The 26,112-nt window shown below is 56.1% G+C and overlaps 1 protein-coding gene across 1 annotated transcript; it reads right to left on the bottom strand.

Moving 5' to 3' along the window:
* Window positions 1–1,179: 1,179 nt before the first annotated feature.
* Window positions 1,180–25,374, bottom strand: TPRN (taperin). Its single transcript, XM_065572126.1, has 4 exons — window positions 22,944–25,374; window positions 4,569–4,761; window positions 3,826–3,956; window positions 1,180–3,059 (listed from the first exon to the last, which is right to left on the bottom strand). Exons 1-4 carry the CDS (start codon window positions 25,164–25,166, stop codon window positions 2,997–2,999), a joined length of 2,610 nt encoding a protein of 869 aa, XP_065428198.1. The 5' UTR covers window positions 25,167–25,374; the 3' UTR covers window positions 1,180–2,996.
* Window positions 25,375–26,112: the final 738 nt, after the last annotated feature.

The following is a 26,112-nucleotide window of genomic DNA, read 5'->3' as shown; positions in this document are numbered from 1 at the left end:
GCTCCCATGCCCTATAGCCCAGTGGGTCTCAAACTTTTGTCCTGGTGCCCCCTTTCACGCAGCAAACCCCTGAGTGTGACCCTCCTTATCAATTAAAAACACTTCTTATATATTTAACACCATTATAAATCCTGGAAGCAAAGCGGGGCTTGGGGTGGAGGCTGACACCTCGTGACCCCCTCAGGGGTCCCAACCTCCAGTTTGAGAGCCCCTGGTAACTACAGATTAAATGCACTTTGATTTATGCCAGTGGTTTTCAATCATTTTAGGCTGCATACGCCTTTCCAAATAACACAGTCTACTGCATATGACCTCTCTCTTCATAGGTACAAGTCTTACTAAAGAAAATGTGGTGTTCCCCATTACAGGATTTTTCTTGTATAGCCCCTGGCCAGAGCTCATGTACCCCTCTCTGAAAACCACTGGTTTATGCTGTCCCCAGTTCTCCGTGGGGCTCCCCTTTCCACCCGAAGAGTGACTGTGTAGGAAGCAGAAGACGGAGGAAAGTTGGAGGGTGTGTGACAAAGGAGGCAAGCTCAGGGTTTGGGCCGGCACTACAGTTCCTGTTTTTCTCCCCTTTGGGCCAGGGGAATCTGCTCCTTTCCTCACCGGTCATCCCTCACTCCTTCTCAGCACCAGCTGCAGAACCTCTGTGCTGCAGGTGTGGAACCAGGGGGCTCTGAACTCAGCTCTGGAGGTCCGGCCTGGTGATCTTCCCAGGGGAGTGGTGGCCCTTTTTCTGCTTTAGAGGCTCTCCAAGCTGCAGCCCCTTCAAAGATCCTCCCATGATCATTAACTGCCCCAAACCCTCCTCTGCTCTTCTGGCCTATGGGGAAAGGCTCTGCTGTCCATTGCAGTCAGCACAGCAGGTGGCTAATTACCATGCACATCAGCATGCTTAGTGTTTGGCAACTGGACCAGGGTGCAGTCTCCGAATTCCCACTCCTCGTCTCCTAAATGGCTTGCCGCCGCCCCCCCCCTCCCCACTGGCAATGGCTTATGCTGCCCTCCCAATACCCTTTCTGAGACTGAAGAGAGTTTCTCAGGTTCCTGCTCCTATCTCAGCAGTGTGTGTATTTCATTGAACACCTCCCCACTGGTTAGCAGGGACAACCATCAGCACAGAGGGCTCACTGCCATGATATTTATTGGATCCCATTTATCAAACCACCAAGGAAGTTCTTTTGAATTTCTGTAATTCCAAAGTACTACAAATCACCAGGCAACAATACACGTGGGAGTCACATGGATCCTTTCATCCGATTTGGAAGCACGAAGTGTTACAATGGCAGAAGGGGGGAGTGGGGGGGAAGTACTGGGCTCCTCCAGCAAACCTGGCGAAGGGGCAGGGGAGCAGTTGAGTTTTCAGAAGTAGCAGTTCCCAGCTAGGTCACTGGGGGCAGGCACGGCCAAAAGGCTGGCCATGAATGCCAGAGGGTACATAGACACACCCTCCCCTTCTGCTTTGTACACACTATTATCAAGGCAAGTGCAAGGTACACAAAGGATTTTCCATTCAGACACAATCAGACAACTTGATTGGACACCGTCAGACAAACAAATAAATCAGTAGATTTAAATCAAAAAGACAGGAGCTTGGTCCTTTGGAGGAGGTGGCGGGCTCAGAGACCGCCCTCCCATCCACAATGCCCAAAGAGGCCAGCTCTGTGCTGGCCACATTTCCTTTAATCCCAGGAGTACAAGTCACATTAGCAGCAATGTTCAGTTCCCGAACATTGGTCTTTTACAGAGCGCGCTATTCTGACCCTGAGTCTACAGTCCTAGAGATATGTCCACCAGCAGTGACCGAGCCCAACAGGCTGCATTGGCTTGCATTACCAGTTAGTGAAGGAGAATTAGAAAGCAGCACACTCCTTGTTCAGGCCCCTGAGGAAGAATGCAGAGAAATGGCCCTTTTGCACGTTGGAGCAGAGGAGGGAGAAAGGCCAGGCGCAGATTTAACAGGGCAGTTTGCCTTGGAAAGCAGACGAGCTCTCCACTCTGAGGTCTGCTCCGGGGCCGGGAGCACAGGCACTGGACAGGTCTTGGGCCCAGCAGATGGCATTCAGGTTCAGAAGCCAGCCACAGCCATGTGGCGAACAGGCAAACCACAGCAGGAGTGACAGTGCCTAGAGCCTGGGACACCAACAGCTGAGTGAGGGAAGATCAAAGCTCTCGCCAGTGCTTGGGAACTCGTTCAAGGGGCCAAGTCATGCAGGTCCAGCTGCCCATAGGGAGCAAACCAGCATTGTAGGCTGGGGACACTCCAGCTTTTATCGATCATTCTCCTACTGATCTGCAGCAGAGAACAATTTGCACGTTCTCCTACCACGCTTCACCCCCCGTGTGCACCACCCCTTTCAGCCAACGAGGCCGACTCATTGGCTCCACAACAGCTGCATATCCGGCCCAGAAATATGCTTGGCCTGGGACTTAGCTATTAACCTCCAACAGCCTCCAAGCCGAACCCCAAAGCGGCAGCAGTGGGTCCTGTTACAACGCAGCTCCCAGACCACAGCTGCTTTCATGGGTCCAACTGCTAACCTGATTCACGGACAGCCCTGGAGATCCCTCAGTGCTCACACAGCAGAGACTTTCCACACTGAGAAGAGTCTCCAAGCCTTTCCGGAGCCCACTCTGGCCGTAGCCAGGGGCTAGAGACTTGCTCTTACTCAGTCACTCTCAGAAGTCTATTGGCAGCTGCTCTTGAAGGAATGTGTAAGGCCACCGGAGAACACGCCAGCTACCTCGGAACTAGTAGGTGTCCCCCAGAATCCAGTGCAAATATTCTCCCGAATGCCCAGTGGCATATGGTCCCCCGCAGGCAGCAGGACCCGGGACAAGGTGGAGTGGGCTGGGGCCAGCAGCCCGTCTCTGTGGTGCTTCAGAAAGTCTCCATCCCACGAAGCGCATCCGAGGGCGTTGAGAACAGAACACAGGGAAAGCTGCCAGGTTCCCTGCTCGGCAGGAGTGCTGCAGGTGGCATGGCCCAGGAGTCAGAAGTACAGGGCAGGCTCACTGCTGAAGTCTGAGAGGCCACTCTGATCGGCCGGGGTAAGCTACAGGAGAGAAGAGAGGAAACCTTGCGAGTCTCTGGCCGGGGTGCCCATGCTTTGGGATGGCAGTGGCCGACAGCCATGCCCCAGTTCTAGGCTGAACGCGCTTTAAAAGTCCCCAGAGGAAGGCACGCAAGCTGGCAGCTGCATTAGTCTCCCCTATGCATATAGGCAGCGGGAGGCCACTGGCTGCAGCGGAAGCACCTGCTGGCCTATCTGACCCTTGGTTCCGCTGTGGGCTCCCCGTTGCACAAGGCAGTGTTTCAGCGTGGAAGGATTTCCCCTCTCCTTCAGTGCTAGGCCAAGAGCCGGACCACAGTAAGGGGGAGGGAGAGCTCAGTGGTTTGAGCATTGGCCTGCTAAACCCAGGGTTGTGAGCTCAATCCTTGAGGGGGCCATTTAGGGAACTGGGGTAAAAATCTGTCTGGGGATTGGTCCTGCTTTGAGCAGGTGGTGGGACTAGATGACCTCCTGAGGTCCCTTCCAACCCTGATACTCTAGGATTCTAAATGGGCTCAGGAAAGCACTGCTCTGAACCAGAGACAACCCGGGTCTGCTGATTGGGAGGTGGGCACAACCCCAGAACAGCTGAGTCACGTCCCCCTCACCCGCAGTCTCCCCGTCCTGGAAAGCAGCACCCCTCCCCCCCAAAAAGGCTGTTCATCCTGCCTCTGCCTGCCCAGCACAGCTCACCAGCCCCGCCACATGTGACTGAGCAATCGGGGGGGGCAGGTGACCCATGGGCCCCCCACCTCTGCTCGGAACTCACCATGACCTGGTTCCCTGGGGGATTGGCCTCTTTCAGGAGGGGCCCGGCGGCAGTGGCAGGCTGCTCCTCGTATTCCTGCTCCTGCCACTTGCTGAACTCCACGGAGTGTTTGGGAGTGTAGCTGGAGAAACCTGCACGGAGGAGACAGACACGTCAGAGCAGGACCCCAGCAGCCAGCTGCTTCCCCACCCTCCCAAAAGGGGGATTTCCTCTGGGCCACGGGGGTCCGGGTCCGGCCCAGCCTGCTGCACACGGGAAGAGGATTCACTGCCAGGGGATCATTTGGGGGCTAGTGAAGGCCTGGGCTCCTAGGGTGGGGTGAGCAGCTTCTGCCCGGGCTCTGGTGGCTGCAGCTGCCCCCTCTGCAGATGTCCCTGAGTTACTCTCAGGGGGGGAGCCAGCAGGTCCAGCACGGACACTGCACAATCCCCTCAAGTGGGAGGAGCTTGGGACTCCCCTCCCCCTATTTGGGCCTTGTCCACATTAAATTCCTTTTAACACCCACTTCCGCCACGCTGCCCACAGGGAATTCAGGAGCCCTGCAGCCATTTGCCTATTGCTGTTCCCCAAACCTGCCTTGATCGGGGAGTGGGGTCAGTCCTGCTGGGTTGGCTGCAGAGCGCCTACACCAAGTGGGTGCTGCCTAAAGCCTGGTAAGTCCCCAAGCGCCAGCACTCCGAGCTCAGCCCGTCCGTAGGCAGGTGTGGAGCAGGAACAGGCTGGCGACAGATTGCCCGGCTCACCTGAGCTGGGCACGTTGGCGTGCATGGTGCAGGTCGGGCGTGGAATGAACAGGGAAGAGGGCTTGTCCTCCTCCTCGTCCTCCACTTCTGAGGCAGACTCTTCCTCTTCCTCCTCCTCCTCCTCCACCAGCGAGCTCTCGGAAGGGTACTCAAACGTGGTCTGCAGGCTTGTCTCATTGAAAGAGATCTTCATCTGGAGAATAGCGAGGAGAGTCATTGGAAACCAGGCCACAGAGCCGCCACTACCCACCCCAGCTCAGCCGGGCTGCTGCCAGCTGCCAGCAAAGTGCCAGGACAGGCGCTATGACTTTGCTCCTGGTTTAAGATGCTCCTGCCCTACAGAGCGACCCCCGGCTCGCCCACAGACCCTCCCAGCTTCACAGCACTATCTAAATGGCAGACAGCAAATTGGAGCAGGACGTGCAGCCCAGAGTGCCCTCCTGAGCCTCCCGCTCCCTTTCCCTGGGCCAGGGGCTCTTAGCGCGGGCTCGTCGCATGTCACGGTACCGCCAAGGAGGAAGCCCTCAGAGCAAGCTAAGGCCCCAGAGCACCGAACAGGTTTGGGTCAAACCCAACCTTCAAATCCCAGCCAGAAGCAGCATCACCTTCAGAGCTCCCTGCAAGGAGCATCCCCTCCCCCTACAGATTGCCAAGCGTGGCTCTGGCCGGGTGGGCTCACACGCGTGCACTACAGCAACCCAGTCATCCGGGACTCCCCCCTCCACAGGCCCTGCCTGGACACAAGGGAACAGCCCCCCTGCTCCAAACATCAGGAAGTGCCTCCCCACACACAGGGGGTTCAGCTCCCATAGCACAGCGCCACCCCCAGAATGAGACACCTACAGCTCCCTCAACCCCTTCTCACGGCAACTGCCAGCACGATGGAAATGCACATCCAGGGCAATCCACCACTGGGACTTCAGAGTGCGGGACCCTCGTCTCCGCCCAGGCACTCAACTGCCCCATCACGTGCAGGACCCACAGCAAGGCTGGAAATGGACCCCTCCATGAACAGAGCCCCAGGGTAACACCCACCAAACGGTACCGGTCTCCCCCACTTCTCACCCTCCCTGCCCCCAAAGTGGCAGCTGAGGCACCACAGGCCTGTCCAACCCCCAGGCTGAGGAGCTCCCTGGCTCTGCCAGCCCAGTGAGCAATGGGGGAAACGGCCACATCCTTCGCAATCAGAGCCCAACACGGCCCTTGCCCGGAGCCAGCAGGGGTCTCCAAGGGAAGGCTGGCAGCTCCTGCACAGGCCAAACTGCTGGCTAGAACCCAGCGAGACCCGCTGCAGGGCTGGCTCCCCCCTGCCCTAATCATAGCAGCCATGGGGGCAAGGAAGGGACCTTACTGCTAGCCAGGAAGAGCAGGCGATAGGCTGGCACCCCACTTTCCTCCCGACACCAGCCTTGCCCTTCCTGTTCTTAGCCTGAGCCAGCACGAGACGCCTGCATCTTCCCAGCAAGGTCTGAGAATGGAGAAAGCACCTTCCAGCTGCGGTGGCAGGAGGGCCCACTCCCTGGAGGGCAGGCTGCCCTGGCTAGCGCGCCCAGCAGAGGCTCTGCCCCTTTGGAAGCTACGTGGCCTATGCCACTCTGGAAGCACAGCAGGTGTCAGCTGATCGCGAGAGTCCATCACCGCTCCGCCATTCCAGGCGAGCAGGGCCGTGTCCGGACTCCAACCTGCCAGGAGACTGGCCACAAGGACGGGCTCCCCAGCTGCACTCAGATTTCTAAGTTGAAGTGTTTTAATCATCTCCGTAGCTACTGGGGGGGGGGGCAGTGCCTCCCCTCAGCCCCGGGGCAGCTCGGATATGGGCCGGGAGCGCCCCCAGCACCTGTTGCCCCTTCCCTACTGCAGCTGCTCAGCAGCTCCCCCCCCAGGTAGTGCAGGTTAGGATAACCCCCCCGGCTGCTCCATCAGCTGCTGGGCTGTGGGAGCCCCAGGGAGAGCCGGGCAGGGCTTGACTGGCTCTGCCTGACCCTAGGGCAGCCTCCAGCGCTGGATGGCTCCCCACCCCCACACAGCCGCCGGGAGAGGTGAGAGCAACCAGCAGTTCCAGTTCCCGAGTCTCTGCCCCAGCCCCAGGCAGAGCAGCCTGGGGGTTACCCTAACCCGCACTAGCTGCCATCAGCTCCCTGGGGACCCCACTCCTGCTGGGGGTAGTTGGAGCACAGCCTGCAACAGCCACTGCCCCTTCCACGTCTGATGTGCCCCCCTGCACCCCAACATGCCACCTGCACCCAGGGCTGTGGAGCGGTGAGGTCAGAACCAAACCCACCAGCTCTTTGTCCACTGGGGAACCCCCCCACCTCGCTCTACACCCCAGGAATCACAGCTGCCCAAAAGAGCTGACTGTGACCCCTGGGGCTGAAGGGGAAGGTGCTGCAGGTGTTGAAGGAGAAGGGATGGCCTTGGTGTCTGGCATCATGAGGCTACTTAGGCCTGGTCCCAGTGCTAACCATCAACATGTACCCAGTCTCCCCAGGCACAAACAGCAATTGTAAACAGGTGTGCTAAAGGAGGCCCTGAGCAGGGACCAGATGGCCTCAGACAGGGCATGGGAGAAGGAGGGAGCTAGAATAAAACATCTGCTATTGACATTCAGCCAGTTGTGACAAGCAGATGTTTGGGAAGGGATGGGAACCCTCCTGCTTCAGGACTTGGCTATTGGCAGTGGCAGGAGACTGCCTAGATGGCCTGAGTAGATCCAGGATAGCACGGCAGGGTCCCACAGTTCCCACACTAGGAGCTGTGCTCCAGAACAATCCTGCATTGGCCTGGAGCCGGGCATTTTCCATCCCACATTTGGGTTCAGTGATCCTCAGACGCTCCGGAGCCCGACCCCACAATCCAGCTGCTCTGCACGGGCTGCTTACAGATCCAGTGAGTTAGCACCTGAGGCTTGGCCAGCGTTGCTCCTGAACATGCCAGATCCCAAGGGGACGAGAGGTGCCAGTCTCCAGCGGTTAACCTGGAGCTGGCAAGGACAGAGGGACTCCGATTCTGTTGGAAGGGGTAGACCCTGGAGGAAGGCAACTGAACAAATCTGATTATAATTCCATGTCGAAAGAACAGCTGCAGACAGACTAGCCAAGGTGCCAAGCCACTTCGTGCAAGACTGTAAGGTGCCCTAAGTGGCATGAAGAACACTGAGAAGAGAGAAAACAGGGGCCAGAAACACCCACAGCTGCAGCACTCCTGGGACCCGGGGCTGTTCCTGGGGCACACAAGGGTGTCGTCTCGGGGGCACCCTAGACGTTAGGCGAGGAGCAGTAAGTAGCGCAGGGGGGCAGAGCGGCTTCATGCGGAGGGCAGAACCCAAGGAGTAAGCGGAGAGCAGCAGAACATGAAGATTTCCTGAGACGCCTCGAGGCTGGGGGTGGGCAGGAGCGTCAGGCAGGACTGCCTGGGCTGGACACTGGGCGGACTGGTTCCCCTTCACCTCGGAGCTGAGCCCTAGTGACAGACAGGGTGAATGGTGCTGGCCAGCCTTTGGTTGGGTAGCCTGGGGGTTCCTCTCTGCCTGTACTGGAGCCCACCTAGGATGGTGCACACCACACCCCTGGTGTGGGCAGGCGGCCCCAGCCAACTGCCATGTTACCGCCTGACCCAGCCCCGCTGTAAGCCCTGCCTGGGGCAGGTGCAGCCCACCTGCATTCGGGGCTGGCTCCAGGTAACAGACAATGCAGTTACCCCACAGTGAGACACCTCCACACAGACAGGGTCTCCGTGATGCCACCTCACTAGTGTTCGTTACCAGCACGCAGGGCGACTAGCAACGCACTGCGAACGAGCCACGTTATGGAGGGGCTCAGCCGGGGTTAGAGGGGAGACGCTCTGAGCCACCCATGCAGAACAATGGCCTCACGGCGCAGGACTGGGCTTGGAGCTGCAGCTGCTTACCCGCGAACAGCGCTAGTGTAAACAAACTCATTCAGTTCCCAGTGTACTCCCCTAAGCCCCGCCTCCAGCTCAGTTAATCCATGAGATCCCGACGGAATACTGAACCTTGCCCCCCGGCGTTTCCCAGACGCACGCTTTCCTCCTCTCACCCGTGAGCAGCGCAGAGCAACGCTCCCCCACCCAACTGAGAGCAGAGAGCACTAACCCAACTGCAAGGAGAGGAAGTTTGTCAGCCCAATGCTCAGAGTTGGAGTTTGGCCAGGGCACCCGGTTAATTTCCAGACGAGGAGGGGTGAGTGCCAGAACCTTCAACCACCAACGAATCCGGCGCTCAGAGAGCTGCTTCCTATCACCCCTCACAGCCCTACCAGTCAGGTGAGGCAATCGCCAAACACACCAGCAGCACCTGGCTTCATTTGCTGCTTCCCACCCCAGTGCTACACTCACCCTGCCACGGCTTCATTTGCGAGAACTGCCGAGATACAGGCCTGTGGTGGGGCAGTCCTCAGATGGATTGCAGGGACACTGCTATACTGGTGACTGGGTGGACACTCAGATCCTCCAGGAAGCAGGTGGTATTAGGGAGCTCTATGGAGCTGGTGGCAGTGGGGCCCTTTACCATTAGGATCACGGAACGGTAGGGCTGATTCCGCTGGGGGAAAGCCTTACCGGGGTTCAGAAGGGTTACTGACCTAGGGGAAACAGCGGCCAGTACGTGGAAGATGGGGTTGAGGGGATGCACGGCACTCACTAGTACCGCATTCCTGTCACACTCACTGTACACACATGCAAGCAGCCTGTGGGCCAGGGCCGGACAGTCACCCTTAAGGACTAAGAGCAGAACGACTTCCCCAGGCACCTGCATTCACACCATAGGCTCCAGCGAGTCATTACCAGACTTGGGACTTTCCCTTGTTGCAACATGTTTCTGCTTCTGGCCAGCTGAGCAGCATTTTGGCAGCCGCTTTGACCTTCCTCCAACACAGGGCGTTGGATTCCTGCCCACATGCTGGTTATGGAAGGGCAGTGAGCAGGACAAGCTCCATGGGAAGTGTGGCCACAACACAGGTAGCCCCCCAGAAAGTCACTGGGGATAGGGGAGGTTAAGATTCAAGCTCACCTCTGTAGGCCAAGTGGCTCCATGTGCTCCTAACGGGCTCTCACAGACAGGGCTGTGCGTCAAGCAGGTGGAATGAGCAAGCTGGAGTCTCTGGGACCCTGAAGAGAAGCGAAGAGTCGGGACGAGGTGGGACTTCCCTATTGGCAATAGCGGCCAAGGCAGCCTGCCTGTGCTCAGCGCATTCCAGCTGCTGCTCAAGGAAACAGGACTAAACAGAGGAGAGCAAGAGACAACCCTGACCCCGTTACTGGCTTCTCCAAAAGGGGAGCCCTCTGCGCAGCTCCCCATTGTGGGTAGCACTCAGCCAGCACGGCACCGTACCGTGAGTACTAGCGAGGCTGGAGTGGGCAGCACGCTTGGTGCACAGAGCAGAGAGGACACTAGTTTACAGCACTGCCGGCCCCCGGAATTGTACTGGGCCTTCTAAAGCAGAGACCGTGAGTCTATTTGCTAAACTGGGAGCTGCAGACAGTATTTCAAGGACAGTTTGATCTCTTCCCCCCACCGCAGGTGTCTAGCAATAAAGTTATTCTTCTGCAGTTTGCCCATGATGGCTACATTATGGCTAGAAAGAAAAAAGGGAGCGTCCGTGCAGGCTTATCTCAGAGCCTTCCACCCCCAGGAAAGGTGGAAGAACACTTGGGACTGGGGGAGAACGTCTCACATTCTTCATAAGGTGTTCACACAGCAGTGACGCAGGAAGCGGGTTCTAGGTTGTGGAATCACAACGGAAAGCCTCTAGCTAGCCTCTGCCTGGGATACTTCAGAAGCAAAGTCCAAAGGCACCAGCAGCCAGCTTGCTTCAGAGGAGAATTTTATTCCCAAGGGCAAACGTACTCCTAGTCACAGGAGCTTACCAGTCTGTGCACTTCAGCTGTGAGACCCCCCGTTGCTGAGGTGCCATTACGGGAAGGGAGCAGAATGGCGCGCCACAGCTGGTGTAGCTGACCCAAGTGCTACTCTTCTATCTTAACTGCAGGTGCTGACGTCTCAATGTTTCATTTCACCAATTGCTTTACCCAGACCTATGGCACAAACTCCATGTCCTAGACAGAAACAGGTCTGAGCATTAATGCTTCACCCAGGGATGGAAGCCGTCCCCCACTGAGTGGGGAGAATGAGGCCGGGCTCTCAGGGAGGCACACAGTGCTGGTAAGCCATGTGATGTTGGTATCCATGGCAAGTAACCTGTTTACTTGCCAAGGTTTCCAGAGTACTGAGAACAGAGCAGTCTGATCCCAAGGGGTGCGTAGGTTGTGCCTGCAGGCAACATAACAACCATTTTTAATCTATGAAGAAATCCAGCCCCATGGTTTGGGGCAGTGCTGAATGGGCGAGCGCACCAGAGAACCAGCCACACGTGTGTTAATTCCAGGCAGGGCGTGTCACAGCAGCCCTGCCCAAGCCCCAGCTTTATGGGCTGCTCAGGCATTCGCCAGTCCACCGCGTGGGCGGCACAAAACGGAACGTCCTGCGAGTTTAATACATCTCACAGCTCCATACGGGATTCGGAATCCAAGTCTAACCCGGGACAACTAGTGGCTGCTCTGAAGCAGGCCAACCCTTCAGGAGATCAAGCTTCCCACCTCTGAAGAAGCTTTAGGGTTGCTTTGAAATATAGTCCGCTCGTTTAGAGCTACTAGTCCAGGGATGGGATGCAGGATGGGACATGCTTCTCCACAGGCAGGGAACCACGATCCCTCACCTGAACTGCCGGTGCTGAGCAGTGGTGTGGCCGTGTCAGCTCTGCGTAAGCTGGAAAGCTCGTCTCTCTCTTGCCCACAGAATAATAAAAGATAAAGATAAACGATAAGTCCAATAAAAGACACCACCTCACCCACCTGGCCCAGTGCTAAGCAGGGCAGTGACTCAGCCTCACAAGCAGGGCTGCAGTGAGAGCTGTCAATTATCTCAGAGCTGGGCAGCAGGGGAGTGTATTCTGTTACTTGGGCTTTTTGCAGGGGAAGCAGTTTGTCATGGAAAGTCTAGATACCACCACGATCCCAGCCCGGCTTTCCGCACCTATCCTCCTACCAGGCCCTCTCCTGCAGATCGACAGGGCTCCAGACTGTTCAGATATGCAGTACAAACACAGCCAAAGGGGGAGGTACTGATCCAAATTCTCCCACTTCAACTCTTTGTCAGCTCCTGCCAGCTGGACGGCAACGCGTGACAGAGCAAGGGCAGGCGCCACACCCTAGAACAAAGCATCTCAGAACAGACAGCTCTGTATGTGTGGGCATGTCACTGACACCAGCCAGCCACACCACCTACTTGCTCCACAGCTAGGGACAATGCAGTCCCATTGTGAATCGCACAGGAACCTGTGACAAAATGAGAATTTTCTGAAGTATCTGTAGGAATCCTAGGCGTGCCTCAGTTTCCCTCTGCACTTTGCATTGTGGAAAAAAGTTTTAAGTTTCCTGCTCAAACAGCGCAGCTGGCAGGAGGTCTGGGGGCGTTACCTGGCTGTCTGGAGGGACTGAATAGGGTCACAAGACAACTAGCTGAAACAGATCCCAAATCAACAGAGCATCCAGCAAGACGAACACAACCAACGAGTGACCCAGCCACACCTAACAGCAGAAAACCCCGAGAAGACCGACAAGGAAGAGAGCAAGAGATGGAGTCCAGCACAGCTTGGCCGGCTCACCATGGCACGGGTTTGCCAGGGTGGACTATGACTTAACCTCTGCCTCTCTGTGCCTGTCACATTATGTAGCCAGGTGACTAACAAACGGGTACCTTGGTTTGGAAAAGGCTGCCTGTGTCATGGTAAATACTCCCTGAGAGCACTGCACCTGGAAGGAGCACAGTACAAGCCTCCAGCAGGAGCCTAGTTGGGCCGGATTCGCTGCAGAGAGACAGGGATTGCTGGTGCCGAAGGCCTGGTCTTGGAGACCCTAGGCCTACCCCTGTGGAAGTGCCCGGGTCCTGGGGACCCAGCATACTAAACAGGTCACTCAAGAGACTGGTTATGAGGCTGGGGCATAGCCCAGACCCCGGGACTCCATAACATATGCCAAGAAGGTTTTCATGCGGACTAGAGACACTGAGGCTAGTCCTCCCGGGGTTACTTGTCAGAAGGCGTCAGGGAGGTTATGTTACCGTGACAGGTGATTATAGAGCAGCCAAGTGCTGACAGAACCTCATCTATGGAAGCCTGGAACAGCCTTGGAGAAGCTGGGAGTTTTACAGCCCTAGCAGCAGCCCTGTGGTAGCAGGGCATTTGCAATGGTCCCAGGAGAGCCATCCAGATTATAGCCCTCCTCCGTCTTGGAAAGAGGAGTTTTGCCCAACTAGAAGGGGGATCTAAGAACGGCTGTCACAAGATTTAAACCCTTCCAGTTTAAAACACAGAAGACAGGACAGATGGTTCAATCTCATTCTAGATTGAAGAAAGCCGACTCCGTGTCTTCGCTGGCGGAAGCCCACAGTAATGTGGGGATAGGGGAGCCTGGAACCGGTTCTACCATCACAGGTTACAGATTGCATCACTAGGACTGCATCTCCAGCAGCCATTCTAGGGCCCTGCAATCCTCTTCCTGGATTACTTTGCCAGTAACGCTGGTCAACAAGCATTTTCCTGTACGCTTTGCTGAGGCAGGGAAGGTGGGAGTGTGAAGTTAGTTACTCCATGCTAGACTACTATGATGCCATCCCACAAGAGCAACTTCTGTTCAGTGACTAACACTCTTTTGCCCCATCAGTTGAGTGTCAGCGTCTCTACCTGCACAGAGTAACCCCAAGATTTACACTGGCTAGCATGCCAGGGGACGCTGGGCTGCTGGCAGAGGAGAGTTCTGTAGGATCAGACACCAGTTCCCATACCATGCTGCTCAACAAGAGAATCTCCCCTTACAAAGCCAAGCCACAAAGCTGCTCTGTGTAATCAATACACTGAAGCACATGGCAGATGGGAGGAAGGCACCCGGACTCGAAATATTAAACTCCATGTAAGGGAAGAGTTTCAAATTCCTGGTGAGAAGAGACAGTGCAAGGAGAGACATCGAGGGCATCAGGAAGTAGAGTTCCTCCAGAACTCAGCACTCCCCCATTATCAGCCTAGGCTGTGTTCCAATAGCCTCACAGCACCATCGGGCAAGTGGAGTTTGTTACTCGTGTGTGGCAGCGTAGCTATTCACCACACCTCAGGAGAATGACTTCACTCCCCTGCAGATCTGCAGGAAGGAAACTGCACCAGTGCCTCCGGCAGCTGAGTTAGTAACTTACCCGTTTAATGTAGCTAATGTCTACAAATTGCACAAACACACCTCCTTTCCCCACTTCCAAACAGATCTCATCCAAATGCAGAGAGAGCAGGGCAGAGTGAACTGCTATCCTGGCTAGGAGCCTGTCCACACATGGAGTTATTCTGGAATAACTATGGCACTATAACTTCACACCCTACGTTAATCCAAATGAACTTCCAAGTGCGGACAAGCCAAGACTCTTGATGCCATAGACAGGCTGAAGTGGAGATCTCTGTACCGGTAAAGAAGGATCCTGGCTTGTGGAGCAGTCTGAGGTACTCCATGTGTGCTGGGCTGATGGATAGGAGGAAGAACACAACCATGAGGCAGACCACCCCAAACGGCTCCTTTACAGCAAAGGAGACTAAGAGGGTCACCATTCTGACCTTTAATCTACAGACGAGCCTGAGCCTTCTCAGACCTAGAATGGAATAGAGGCCTCCTGTGTTCTAGGAAATACTGGGAACAGAATCCCCTTCCTATCCTGTAGAGGAGCTTCTCCTAGTGTTCAGAACTGAAGGAGATAGGTGCCTGTCTCTTGGCATTTTGAAAGAGGGTTCCCTCAAAAAAAAAAAAAAAAAAAAAAAGGTTTAGAGAGCGGCATGAATGGAATAACCTCACTGGAGAGTTTCCAGAATCGATATGTTGGATGTTTGTTCTACAAAGAAACAAAAAGATGCTTCCCTAATGAGGAAGCCAATGAGTCTCCCAAGTTGCATTAGAAGCTCCCAGGTGTGTCCTCAGACCTGCTGCTTCAACCGCGAGCCATACGGTTTTCTTGAGGCGTTTGCTTATGAAATCTAGCTTTGTGTCTCAGCACAGAACCTTCGAGAGGTCTCGCTCAGATGACTGCAGGCTAATAGCGCTCGGACAAGAGGATGGCACTCCCCTGTGGCAAGCCCCAATACAAATCAAAAGGACTGAGAGCAGACCGGAAATCTCATTGATTCAAACTGTCTTTATCAGCCGTACCAGATGTCTTGGGGGAGATCCTGGGTAAAGATAAAGGTTTCACTTCTCCAGGAACAGCTAACCACACACATGCGGCCCACCCAGGGATTATACCGCAGCTTAGTGGCATGTCCTTATCCCACTGCACAGGAGCAGGAATTTGGCTTTTATAAGGGTCGTTTTTCAATAGGTCAGTGTTCACCCTGCCGCACCTGTAGAGGCTGACCAGCAGCAATGCACTGGAGCTAGCTGCAGACTAAGACAGCCCTCCAGCAGTTATAGTCAGGTTTTCTTTGCTGACATAAAAGCTATGGGTTTTGTCGAACCTCTGCCTTTGTTTCCTACATGCGCAGATGGCAAGGAAGAGGTTCCTGCTTGCCTGCACTCATGCCAATGCAGGGATTCAATCCCCACTCAAAGCCAGCTCTTGCCTCAGGGTCTTGCTGAGCCACGGTGACCATCATAAGTTGCCCGAGCGAAAGAGAAGCCTCCTGTCTGTATAACAGCTCCTCGTGGGGGGGTGGGGCAGTAGGCAGAGAGAGGGGGATTGTGGGCAGATCAGGGGTAACAGCCCTTCTTATAGAATGCAGACAGTCATCTTAATTGCTCTTTATTAGAGGGGCCCTTTATAGGAAGTGTTTTCCCAAGGCTACTCCCGGGGCTGCAGCAACCCTCCTTCCGGCGGAGGGGAGCTAGTACAGCAACATACCCCCTTTCCTCTCCTCTCTGGCCTCCAAGCCAACCAAGGCAGAATGCACTGCTCCCACTGCGCCCTAGGCCCAAGAGCCAGGGGCTGGCTGTGGTTTGCCAGCACGGTGCCTGTGTGAGGAACTCTCCCTTCTCTCAGAGTGGGGAGAGCGGCTGCTCCTGCGAGAAGGCATCTGGCTCCCAACTGACTAGGAGGGATGAGGTAGGTGAGGTAATCACTTTTCTGGGTGAGAGAGAAGCTTTCGAGCTATGCCGAGCGCTTCTTCAGGTCTGGAAAGGCACTCAGTGTGTCTACACTGCAGTTACACACCCACAGCGGGTGTTACTGGCTAAGATGATAGAGATCAGCAAAGCGGGAGTCTGCCCACCCAGGGCTGGATCTCTCCTGAAACAGGACTTTGACCACAGAGCCCATTTGTCACTCCGCTTTACAATCCACTTCTTGCCCTGGGGTGTATGACAGCCTTGTCCCGGCAGGCGGTAGGTGTGTTCCAGTAACAGGAACCGTAGTCAGCTTTACTGGAGCGTGCAAGGCAGCAGAGCAATGGTTGGAATCCGTTCCTGGGGCAGCCGCACTATGCTAGTCACATTTCATATCGCCCTCAGTGAGGCTCCATCATGAAGAGGGGGACGCGTACCCTAGGGCTGGAGGGAACAATTTGCCGACACTGCTACCAACAGTTCAGCTCCACTGGCGTTACAAGCTGCAGGAAGGACTCCAGGAGGCCACCAGTATTTTAAGGACCATGTCACGTAACTCTGCTCAGAGCAGGTCTGCACAACAGCGCTCCGAGGTTTGTGGCTGCCAGCACGACAGCTCCCGCATGTCCCACTGATTCCGTTCTGTGGGGATACCTGGTAGAGCAGCGGTTCTCAAACTTCATTGCACCACAACCCCCTTCTGACAACAAAAATTACTGCACGGCCCCGGGAAAAGGGACCGAAGCCTAAACCCACCCGAGCCCCGACGCCCTGGGCAGGAGGGCCCAAGCCTAAGCCTGGCTGCCCAGGCAGTAGGGCTCGGGCTTTGGCCCCAGTAAGTCTAACGCCAGCCCTGGCGACCTCATTAAAATGAGGTTGCAACCCACTGTGGGGACCCAACCCACAGTTTGAGAACCGCTGTGGTCGAGCAATTGCAGGGCAGACTGACTGTCGAAGCACCGTTGTGCAGACCTGCGCTAAGCAGGGTTACATGGCATGGTCCTTAAAATCCTTGTTCCTCATTCCGTGAAGGGGAGCATTTTTGTTGAAGAGACTTTTAATTCTAAATGGCTATCTGCATGCCACGCTTCAAGCAGCGCAGCAGGTTGGAATGTGGCATGCATGTCGGCAGGGAGACGATCTCCAAGCAGAGCCCTTCACACGCAGCAGCAGGAAAGCACTGGCTTTAGATAGCTTCTTCGGCTATGAAACTCACTTTTGTATCTGTACCTGGCTACAACTCATCCAATGCCGCAAGCGCCGCAAAGCAGAACCGAGCAAGTCACACTAATGCCGAGACCTCTGCTGGCTCTCCAGCCATCTGAGTCCTGCTCATCACTTACCAAGCCTCAAATGGCCTGGTGCAGAGCTAGAGACAGGCTCTCCAACAGTACCCCTGAGCACTGGATGCTCACTGGGACCAGGCACCTCCGAAGACTCAGGGTGCAGCTCCAGACCTGGAGACACAAACCTCCGAACACCCAGCAGGTTCTACACCACGACCTACAGGCAGCCTCGCAGCCAGAGGAAAAAGGAAGGCTTCGAACCAAGACTAGCATCCCCCTCCCACAGAGGCCTCCCCCTTTCTTAAGCAGCCTGCAATCCTTGCTGCCAACTAGCACAGACAAGACAACGATCAGGTGCTAGAGAGAAACCTAGATTTGTATCTTGGCTTTGGCAGATGACCAGCCTCAGAGAGAGACTGGGTCACATGAGCTCACTGGGGATAGGTGTCCGTCCCCCCCATCTCCTAGGCATTTGATATTCAATATCCCTCCCTTCCCTGCAAAGCCCAGCGGGTCCACACCCTGCAGCGAAGCCCAGCTCTCCCTCCTGAAGCTGCCATTCTCTCAACCGCCCGATATCCTGGTAGGTCCTTGTACCACTTCTAGGCCCAGGGCATGCCGAGACACCCTATACTGAAAGGACAAGCCACCTGTTAAGGACAGGAGAACACCACACAAGCCTCCGGCCCCCAGCCTGCCAGAATAATCAAGTTAGTTAATTCCTCTCTCTGTCAGCACGCACAGTCTGCTCCTCGCCATACCGGCTGTATGAGCAGACAGCCCGACTGGTGGTTTCAGATGGAGTACACTTGCCATGTTGCACTTTGCTAGATTGCATCCTAAAGCCATAAGGGCTGAAGTAGAGCCAAGTGGGGTTGAAGCATCCAGTTCTAAAAGCGTTTGCTGTACTTTGGAACGACCTGGATAAGGCCTAAAGGACCCTTGCATAGGAACAGGAAACAACTCGCGTGTGCCAGATCCTGCACATAGGTGGCACCCAAAATGCCACATTTGTTATTGTAGGGTCATCTCAGCCACCTCAAGGCCTCAGCCTTTATTTCAGGGGAACAAGCTCTATAGAATCAGGAGAAGAAAAACAGAACGGCAGATAAACAAGCCCCAGAGTAAATTTCTTCTCCCCCCACCCCCCTCCAGGTCTGGGGCAGGAAGAGAAAGGGTGGTCCTGGTCCAGTCATCTAATTCTCAGCTGAGCACTGCACTCGGCCATCTTTGGGTATGGATGACAGCGTGGCAACAAGGAAGGGTACTAAGTCTCCCAGCAGCCAGCAAGTGGAATGAGATCAGCTAATCACACATCTGGCTGTAAAATGCGTCAGAGCAGGAAACAGGCTGTTGAGATTCTATGCATTCTGCACATCCATGGCTGTGTCTGCACATTCCACAGCGGGCACAGTAATGCAGGCCCCATTCTTACTGTTTCAATATCACTCATTAAGCTAAGCATAACACGAAACAAACAGCTCCATCAGATCGTATGGCCAACAACTGACACACGGAAGAGCACGTTTACCAGGAAAAATGTATGACTTCAAAGTCAGAGAGAGGCTCCTCTCCTGGAGAAGGACTTTCCCTACACAAACCATTCACTGGAAAAGCAGAATTTCACTGTGATCAAGATTACTATAAGTTGTTAAAAAGGAAGTCACTTTACCTGCATTCCACAGCCAGGCCTGGTGCCCATTCCTTATAGTTAAGGCTGCGAGTCTCTCACGGAAGTCTCGGATTCTGTGACCTCTCTGACTTCTGCAGCGGTTGGTGCTGGCTCAGGGGCTACCCAGCTTGGGTACCCTGGGCCAGCAGCAGCAGTTTGGGTATGTGAGAGAGGGAGCTGAGGGCTAGAGGTTGGGAGGTGCAGGCGGCACTTACCTTAGGGTGGGGGGGGCTCCCCGGCTGCCACTGGCATGGCCCTGCAGCTCCTAGACAGAAGGGCACACAGGCACCCACAGGCCCTTCCCCTGCAGCTCCCATTGGCTGTGGTTCCCAGCCAATGGGAGCTGCGCAGCCGGCGCTTGTGGAACCCCCTGGCCCCTCCACTGCTTAGGAGCTGCAGGGACACCCGGAGCCCCTGCCAGCCCCGCCAACCCTCCAGCACCAGTGGGGGTCCCAGGCCACTGTCCTCCCCTGCAACACCCGCAGGATCCCAGGCCACCTCCCCCAGCACCCATGGCACTCCCGGACCATTCCCCGCAGAGCACCTGCGGCCCCCCACCCCAGTTTTAGTTAGGGTTATATAGTAAAAGTCATGGGCAGGTCATGGGCCGTGAATTTTTGTTTACTGCCCGTGACCTGTTCATGATTTTTACTAAAAATATCCGTGACTAAAATGTAGCCTTACTTCTAGTGTGTTGAAAAACGGGAAAGCGTGCTAAGAGCTACAAAAATGATTCAAGATCCACAAGACAACGAGAGGCTTAGAGAGCTCAAGATCTCAGAAAAAATCAAGAGGCAATTTGATCAGTCTGTAAGTTCCTACAAAGGGAGAAGATACGACACTGGACATGCAAACATGCATGCCCATGGTGCCAAGGAATGCTTACCACAGGCACCAGTGACACACAGTGCAGATCTATGACGTGGTCAAAGCACTACAGGGACCAGAAAGAGAAGGCGCATGCTAGGCATGGAACCAAACTACTGCCAAGAAAGGCAACCTGTCCTCTAACCATGAGAGAGCAGCCGTGTGGGCTTTTGTGTCTATCTATAGATCTCTGGTCTATAATCCAGGGTTCTCCAACCTCTCCATAGTCTACACCACCACCCCCAACCTTCACCACTCTGAATGAAGAGTGACAGCCCTGCAGCAGCAACAGGAGTTGCTTACGTGCGAGGGGAACGCTGGGAACATATCTGGGGATTTTTAACGTGGTAAAAAAACATCTCTCGCTGCTAACTGCTCTGTTCCTCTCCCCCGCTCAGGCCTCTCTCCTTGTACACAATGCCGCCCTTCTTGCACCAGCCCCCAAGGTGACTCCGATTGACTCCTATGTAGCTGTGTGGCCTCCAGAAGCAGCAGCTAAGCTGATTCTTTGTTTATTTCCTACTGCTTTTACAGTCCATGAAAAGCCAGGACACCTGAAAAAGCAGCAAGAACCAAGAAAATACAGCTCTCCATAGCCCCGGTGAGGAATCTACTGGTACACGAGGTGCTGACTGCCCTCTTCCCCCTGTAATACACTGCCAGAGCTGAGATCAGAGGTGCTGCGCTCCTTCAACAGAAATGAGAAGGAGCTGCTGGCAGGGGGCTTGCAGCAGCCACAGCTTGGATTTGTTAACCTCCTGGGCAGGAGCGCAAAGCACATTTCCCCCCCTTCCCGAGTAAGCAGGGTGTGAGCTCAGGCGGATCTAGTTACATCCAGTCCTTTGTCAATGTTTATGGGTGGCACCGAGGAATGGAGCTTAAGCATCTGAAGAAATAAATTGTTCTTCCATAAACTGCAAATGATAAAGTTGACCCAAATGTCTTGTGAGCAACCTCCTTACTGGTAAGTTAGCAGCAGAGACGTAGGTTTGCTCTTGTTCAGATACACTGATGGTTTGTAGTCATCAAAAGCAAAGAGCCAAAACTCACTGACAGACTGTCAACAGCCGAAACCTCCAAGATCTAGACACCACATACGTTCACAGGAACACAGGAATGACCAGTCCCGATCAGTGGGCTGTACAGCCGTGTATCCTGTCTGACCGTAGCTAGCAGCACATGCTTCAGAGGAAGGTGTCAAAGACCCCCGGAGGGGGGGATTATGAAATAGCTTGTCCACAGGGAAAATTTCTGATACTGGTTAGCTTCTGTCAGATATTGGTTAGCTTCTGTCATGAAGCAGGAGAGTTTATAATATTAAAGTTATCCCTGGCGGTTCTCATTATCCATACCCAGTCCTTTTCCAAGTCCTTGTACACGCTTTGTTTCTATACTGTATTGTGGTAGTGAGTTCCACAGGCTAGCTATGTATTATGAAAGTTATTTCCCGGTATAAATGTATTCCCTTTCAATTTCACCAAATGTCCCTTTGTTCCTGTATTAGGAAAGGGTAAACTGGAGTGCCTGATTGACCCTCTCACCTATGCTTTGTTTTATGCCCCTTTCATGACCCCTTTATTCTTCTCTTCTGCAGTCCCAGTCTTGTCCGTCTCTAACCATAAGTAAGTCTCTCTCAGCCTCATCAATTTTATCACCATCTCTAACGTACCCACCCTCATCCTCTAATTCAGGGGTTCTCAAACTGGGGGTCGTGACCCCTCAGGGCAGGGGTAGTCAACTATTTTTTGTCAAGGTCCAAATTTCTTGGTCAAGGTCCAGACTCCAGAGAAAATAATAAGTAAATAAAAAGATTTTGGGGACTGTTCAAAAGCATCTGGCAGTCCCGATTTGGCCTGTGGTCCACCTATTGACTACCCCTGCCTCTACTAAAACATTTGCAGCAGGGTGATCTCAACCAAGTGTAAGCTTACTTTACAGAAAACATTCCACATTATTGACTTCTGAGAATATTACATTGCCTTTAGGTATCATTTTCTATCATGTTTTATACATCAACTAGTTTGCTTTTTTGACTGCCACTGTCCATTAAGCAGAGCTATTCACTGAGCTGTCTCTTGAGTTGTTAATTTAGACTCTAGCTCTGTGTCTGGGTAGTTCAGGTTATTCCCTCCAGTACATGTTACTTTGCATTTATCAACAGTGAGTTTCATGTCATCCTGCTGTCCATTCATCTAACTTTGTTAGGTCTCTTTGAAGTTCTTAAGTCTTCTGTAAGCTGATAAGTTTGTGCCACTGTATGCTGTCCAGCACAATGAACATTAAACAGTGACAAATACCAAAGCTGCTGTACTCCCTAGCTAACTTTCCACATTCAATTTATCCAGTTCAGAAGTTTCCTCTAAATATTACACCTGCTTGGGCCACCCTGTGGACTATTTCCCTCCAAGTCTGAGTTAGGGTTAGAGGTTTGGCTAGCGCAATGTATTCCTGCTGTAATTCCCACTTTGGTTTGATAAAGACAAAAGACATTTGGTGTCATGCTTCAAACCTAGAAGTCAGTGACATTATAAACTCTTTACTAGGCAATACAACAATGTCTTTTAGTATTAGATGCTGTAACAATTCAAGCCTGCTCCTCTGTCTAGACTATTATCAATAGAACTATGCCTGTTACACTAGCATAAATATGCACAAAGCATGATTCCGAATCCCAGCCCCACAAGAGCAAAGTCAGCTCCCAACCGGTGAGACGATCTGGCAGTCACTATGGCTTTCAAAGCCATTTGACAGCAGTCCAGGCTGGCATGTGTATTTCTTGGCGTTATTCAGAGCTGTACACAGATTCCAGCCTAAACAAAAGGCACGGGGGGTCTCATTTCAAGAGGAGTTAAGCTGCTGCTGACATCCCACAAGCTCTGCCTTGTGTGGCCCTACTAATCCCTGAGCCACTAACAAGACCTCATTAACTCAGACAAGAAGACAAGTTTATGTCACCTCATTACACAGAACAGCAGCTAGGTAGCGAGCACGTGGAGGGAAGTGCAGTGCTATAGTGCACATTAGGCACAGCATGCAGGACTGGGAAAAAAAGTTAGGTTCACCCCCCCAGCCATCTGACATCTCACTTTCTACTCACTCCCGTGAACATTCTCAATTTGTTCGGTTTAAATGACAACATCTGAAACGCAGCCTTGCTCTGAAAAGTGACTGCAGCACACCCCGAGGGCCGTCTCCCATTCTGAGGGTGTACGGAATGGAACAAAACCCTTCTCAGTCTCCCAAGGGCTGTGCTGGCTTCACAAGGCTAACAGGAGCAGAAGCCGTTACCACTTTTGTTGCCTTCCTACCAAGCACACACACAGCAGCTGGGACCATGAGCCTGATACACATGGGGAAGGCATGGAGTCACTTTTCCGAGCAGAGCCGCCCTTGGCGCTCCCATCAGGTTACCTTTTTGCGGTGACAGCCCATCTTGCTCATGCAGGATCTCTCCAGGGACAGGTAGCCGCCGATCACCTCTATCTCATTCACGGTGGGGTAGCGCTTTTTACCCAATGGCCCAAGATCCAGTTGGGGCGCACCAGGGTTCCCCAAGGTTTTGCCCTTGCTTCTGTTTTCCTCGTTATCTTCCTCTTCTGATTGCCAGGCTCTGCTGGCTCCACTGTCGACCTCCACCCCAGAGTTGGGTGGCTTCCTTTTGGGCACTATGGTGAATGTATTGCCGCTTCTCTGCTGCAGGGCAGAGGCGGCAGGGTGGGGTCTGTACAGGGGTACAGCAGAAGCCTCCATCCCCAGGGCTGAGGTAGCTTCTTGGGGCTGCTCCGAGTCCTTCAGTCCTGCATCTGGGCCCATCTCCTGGGACAGGCCGCCAGCGTTCAGCTCCACAATATCATCATCAATGTAAGTCACAGGCACAGAGAGCTCTTGAGGGGCCTGTGGGGGGGTTATGGGCTCCCCCTGTTGCTCACACTCAGGCTTCAAGGGTGACAAGGCCCCTGCAGGCTCTGTCAGACACTGCCCCCCGCCACGGCGGGGCACAAAGAGGAAGGAGTTCCGTGAGTTCAGGCGCAGATTGGCCAGGGCCTGCGCTTGGAAATCATGGGCAGGGATGGCGGCCAGGTCTGGTTTGGGGGCTGGGTGTATCTCAAAGGAGCCTCCGTCCCTGAGGAAAGATGCAGAGAGCGGCTGGAGAGGACTGGGGGTGGCACTGGATTGGGGTGGCTGGATCTCTTCACTCCTCTCTGGCTTTGGCCTCGTGTTGTCTCTGGCAAGGGAAACGCTTGGCGATGGCACCGGAGGCACCTTAGCATGCGGGCTCCTGCCCCCTAGGCTGGCACTGTGCTCCAAGGGGCCGGCACTGTGCTCCAAGGGGCCATTGGTGAGTGGGGCACAGCTGCCTGGCCGGAGACCCCGGGGAGTGACAGTGAAGGAGTTGGAGCCGATCTTGTGCAGAAAGCCGTAGGCCTGGGAGGTGCCCGGGGAGCCCAGGACTGGCTGGGGTACAGCAGTGCTGACTGGGGAGCCCGGGGCCCGCCGGTTTGGAGGGCTGGCCGGAGGAACCGGGACCGGCCGGGGGGCAGCAGTGCTGACTGGGGAGCCCGGGGCCCGCCGGTTTGGAGGGCTGGCCGGAGGGACCGGGACCGGCCGGGGGGCAGCGGTGCTGACTGGGGAGCCTGGGGCCCGCCGGTTTGGAGGGCTGGCCGGAGCGACCGGGACCGGCCGGGGGGCAGCAGTGCTGACTGGGGAGCCCGGGGCCCGCCGGTTTGGAGGGCTGGCCGGAGGGACCGGGACCGGCCGGGGGGCAGCAGTGCTGACTGGGGAGCCCGGGGCCCGCCGGTTTGGAGGGCTGGCCGGAGGGACCGGGACCGGCCGGGGGGCAGTGGTGTTGACTGGGGAGCCCGGGGCCCGCCGGTTTGGAGGGCTGGCCAGGGGGACCGGGACCCGCTGGGGGGCTGCAACTTTGACCGGGGAACCCGGGACCGGCCGGGAGGCGGCGGCGGCGCTGGCCGGGGAGTCCGGGACCGGCCGGGCTGGGGGGCTGCCAGGGGAGTTGGGCACCGCCGGCTCCGCGTCCCTGCTCCGACGCCGCCGGCCCCGCGGCCACTGGTCAAACTTCTGCAGCAGGCGGCTGACCCTGCCGGCCTGGCCGGGCTCGACCGGCTCGTAGACGAAGACCTGGGCGGCGCGGATCTCGGTGAGCGCCGAGCCCTTGCGGGCCAGCAGGTCCCGGAGCGGGTCGCGGCCCCGCGGCGAGGCGGCAGGCGGCGTGTCCCGGGCGCCCCCCCCGGCCGCGAAGCAGGCGGCGGCGTCGGGCTGGGACTCGATGATGAGGATGTTGTCGGCGCGGATGGTGCGGATGCCGGGCACGGCGCTGTACAGTTCCAGCAGCTCCTGCAGGGGCCCCGCGCCCCGCCGCCCGCCCCCGGGCAGCCCCTGCCGCAGCCGCCGCCGCTCGCTCTCCAGCCGCATGAAGGGGTTCTCGCGCAGCGGGCCCAGGCTGTCGGCCAGCACCAGCCGCTCCTCCCGGGGCGCCGGGCCCGCCGCGCCCCCGCCGCCCGGCTCCGGCTCCCCGCCCGCGGGCGGCCCCGCCAGCTTGGCCCGCTTCCGCTCCAGGATCTCCCGCTTCCACACGGGCAGCGCCGGCCCGGCGGGCGAGGAGAGCGGCGGCTCCATGGTGCGCGCGGCGCGGGGTGCGGGGCAGCACTGCCAGGCACCGGGCCCCCCGCCGGCCGCCTCCCGACCTGCGGCCCCGCCCTCTACCCGCCCATTGGACAGCAGCGGCGCCCTCGCGCCCGAGCGGCGCCGCCCATTGGACAGCAGTTCCGCCACGGCCAGGCCGGCCAGTTCCGGGTGAGAGGCGTGTCTTGGAGGGCGGGGCGGAGCAGGGCAGGTGCGCGCTGCCGGGTGGGGTTCGGTCCTGGAGCCCGGGGGCTGCGCCGTGTCCCCGCCGCCCGGCGGCCCCGCTCACTGTGTGCGCGGCAGGGGGCGCTGCGCTCGGCCGGCTCCCGCCCAGCCCAGCCGGGCTCCCCCGGCGCGGGGCCATGTGCCCCGAGCCCCACGGGGCGGGGGGCAACCCCCGAAAGGCTCCGGAGCTTCTCCTTCGGGGGTGCCGGGCTGCAGCTGGGCGGGGGCCGGGGAGGGAAAAGTCCGCCCTGGAGCTGCGGGGCCGCTTTCCTGGGCCGGGCTCTGTGGCTCGCAGGAAATCGCCTCCAGCACCGGGCGTCTTTCCTGAGCGGGGAAAGACGAGCAGGGTCAGCCCCGCCCTGCCAGCGTGTGGCCGTTCAACAAGGGGGTCGTGCTAGGCTGGCCACAGCCCGGCCGGAGATGCTGTTACAATGGCAAAACGATCCTGTTGCCAGAATAGCTGAAGCCACTCGCTGAGCTACACCCGCGGCGACAGCCTTTCTGGCCGGCGCTGGGAGCGGTTACCGGGGTAGCTGTGCTGGCCGAGAGCTTTTCTCACGGGTGATTGCTAGTGCTGGTTCTCAGTCCGGGAACATGGACCCCTACGGGTCCGCAGAGGTCTTCCAGGGGGTACATGGGCTTATCTAGATGTTTCCCTAGCTTTACAGCAGGCTACACAAAAAGCACCAGCGAAGTCAGTACAAATTAATATATC

The sequence above is a fragment of the Chrysemys picta genome, chromosome 18 (genome assembly GCF_011386835.1).
Source record: "Chrysemys picta bellii isolate R12L10 chromosome 18, ASM1138683v2, whole genome shotgun sequence".
Lineage (NCBI taxonomy): Eukaryota > Metazoa > Chordata > Testudines > Emydidae > Chrysemys > Chrysemys picta.
The sequence above is the reverse complement of the archived record's forward strand: the minus strand, read 5'-3'. Positions and strand labels throughout refer to the sequence as shown.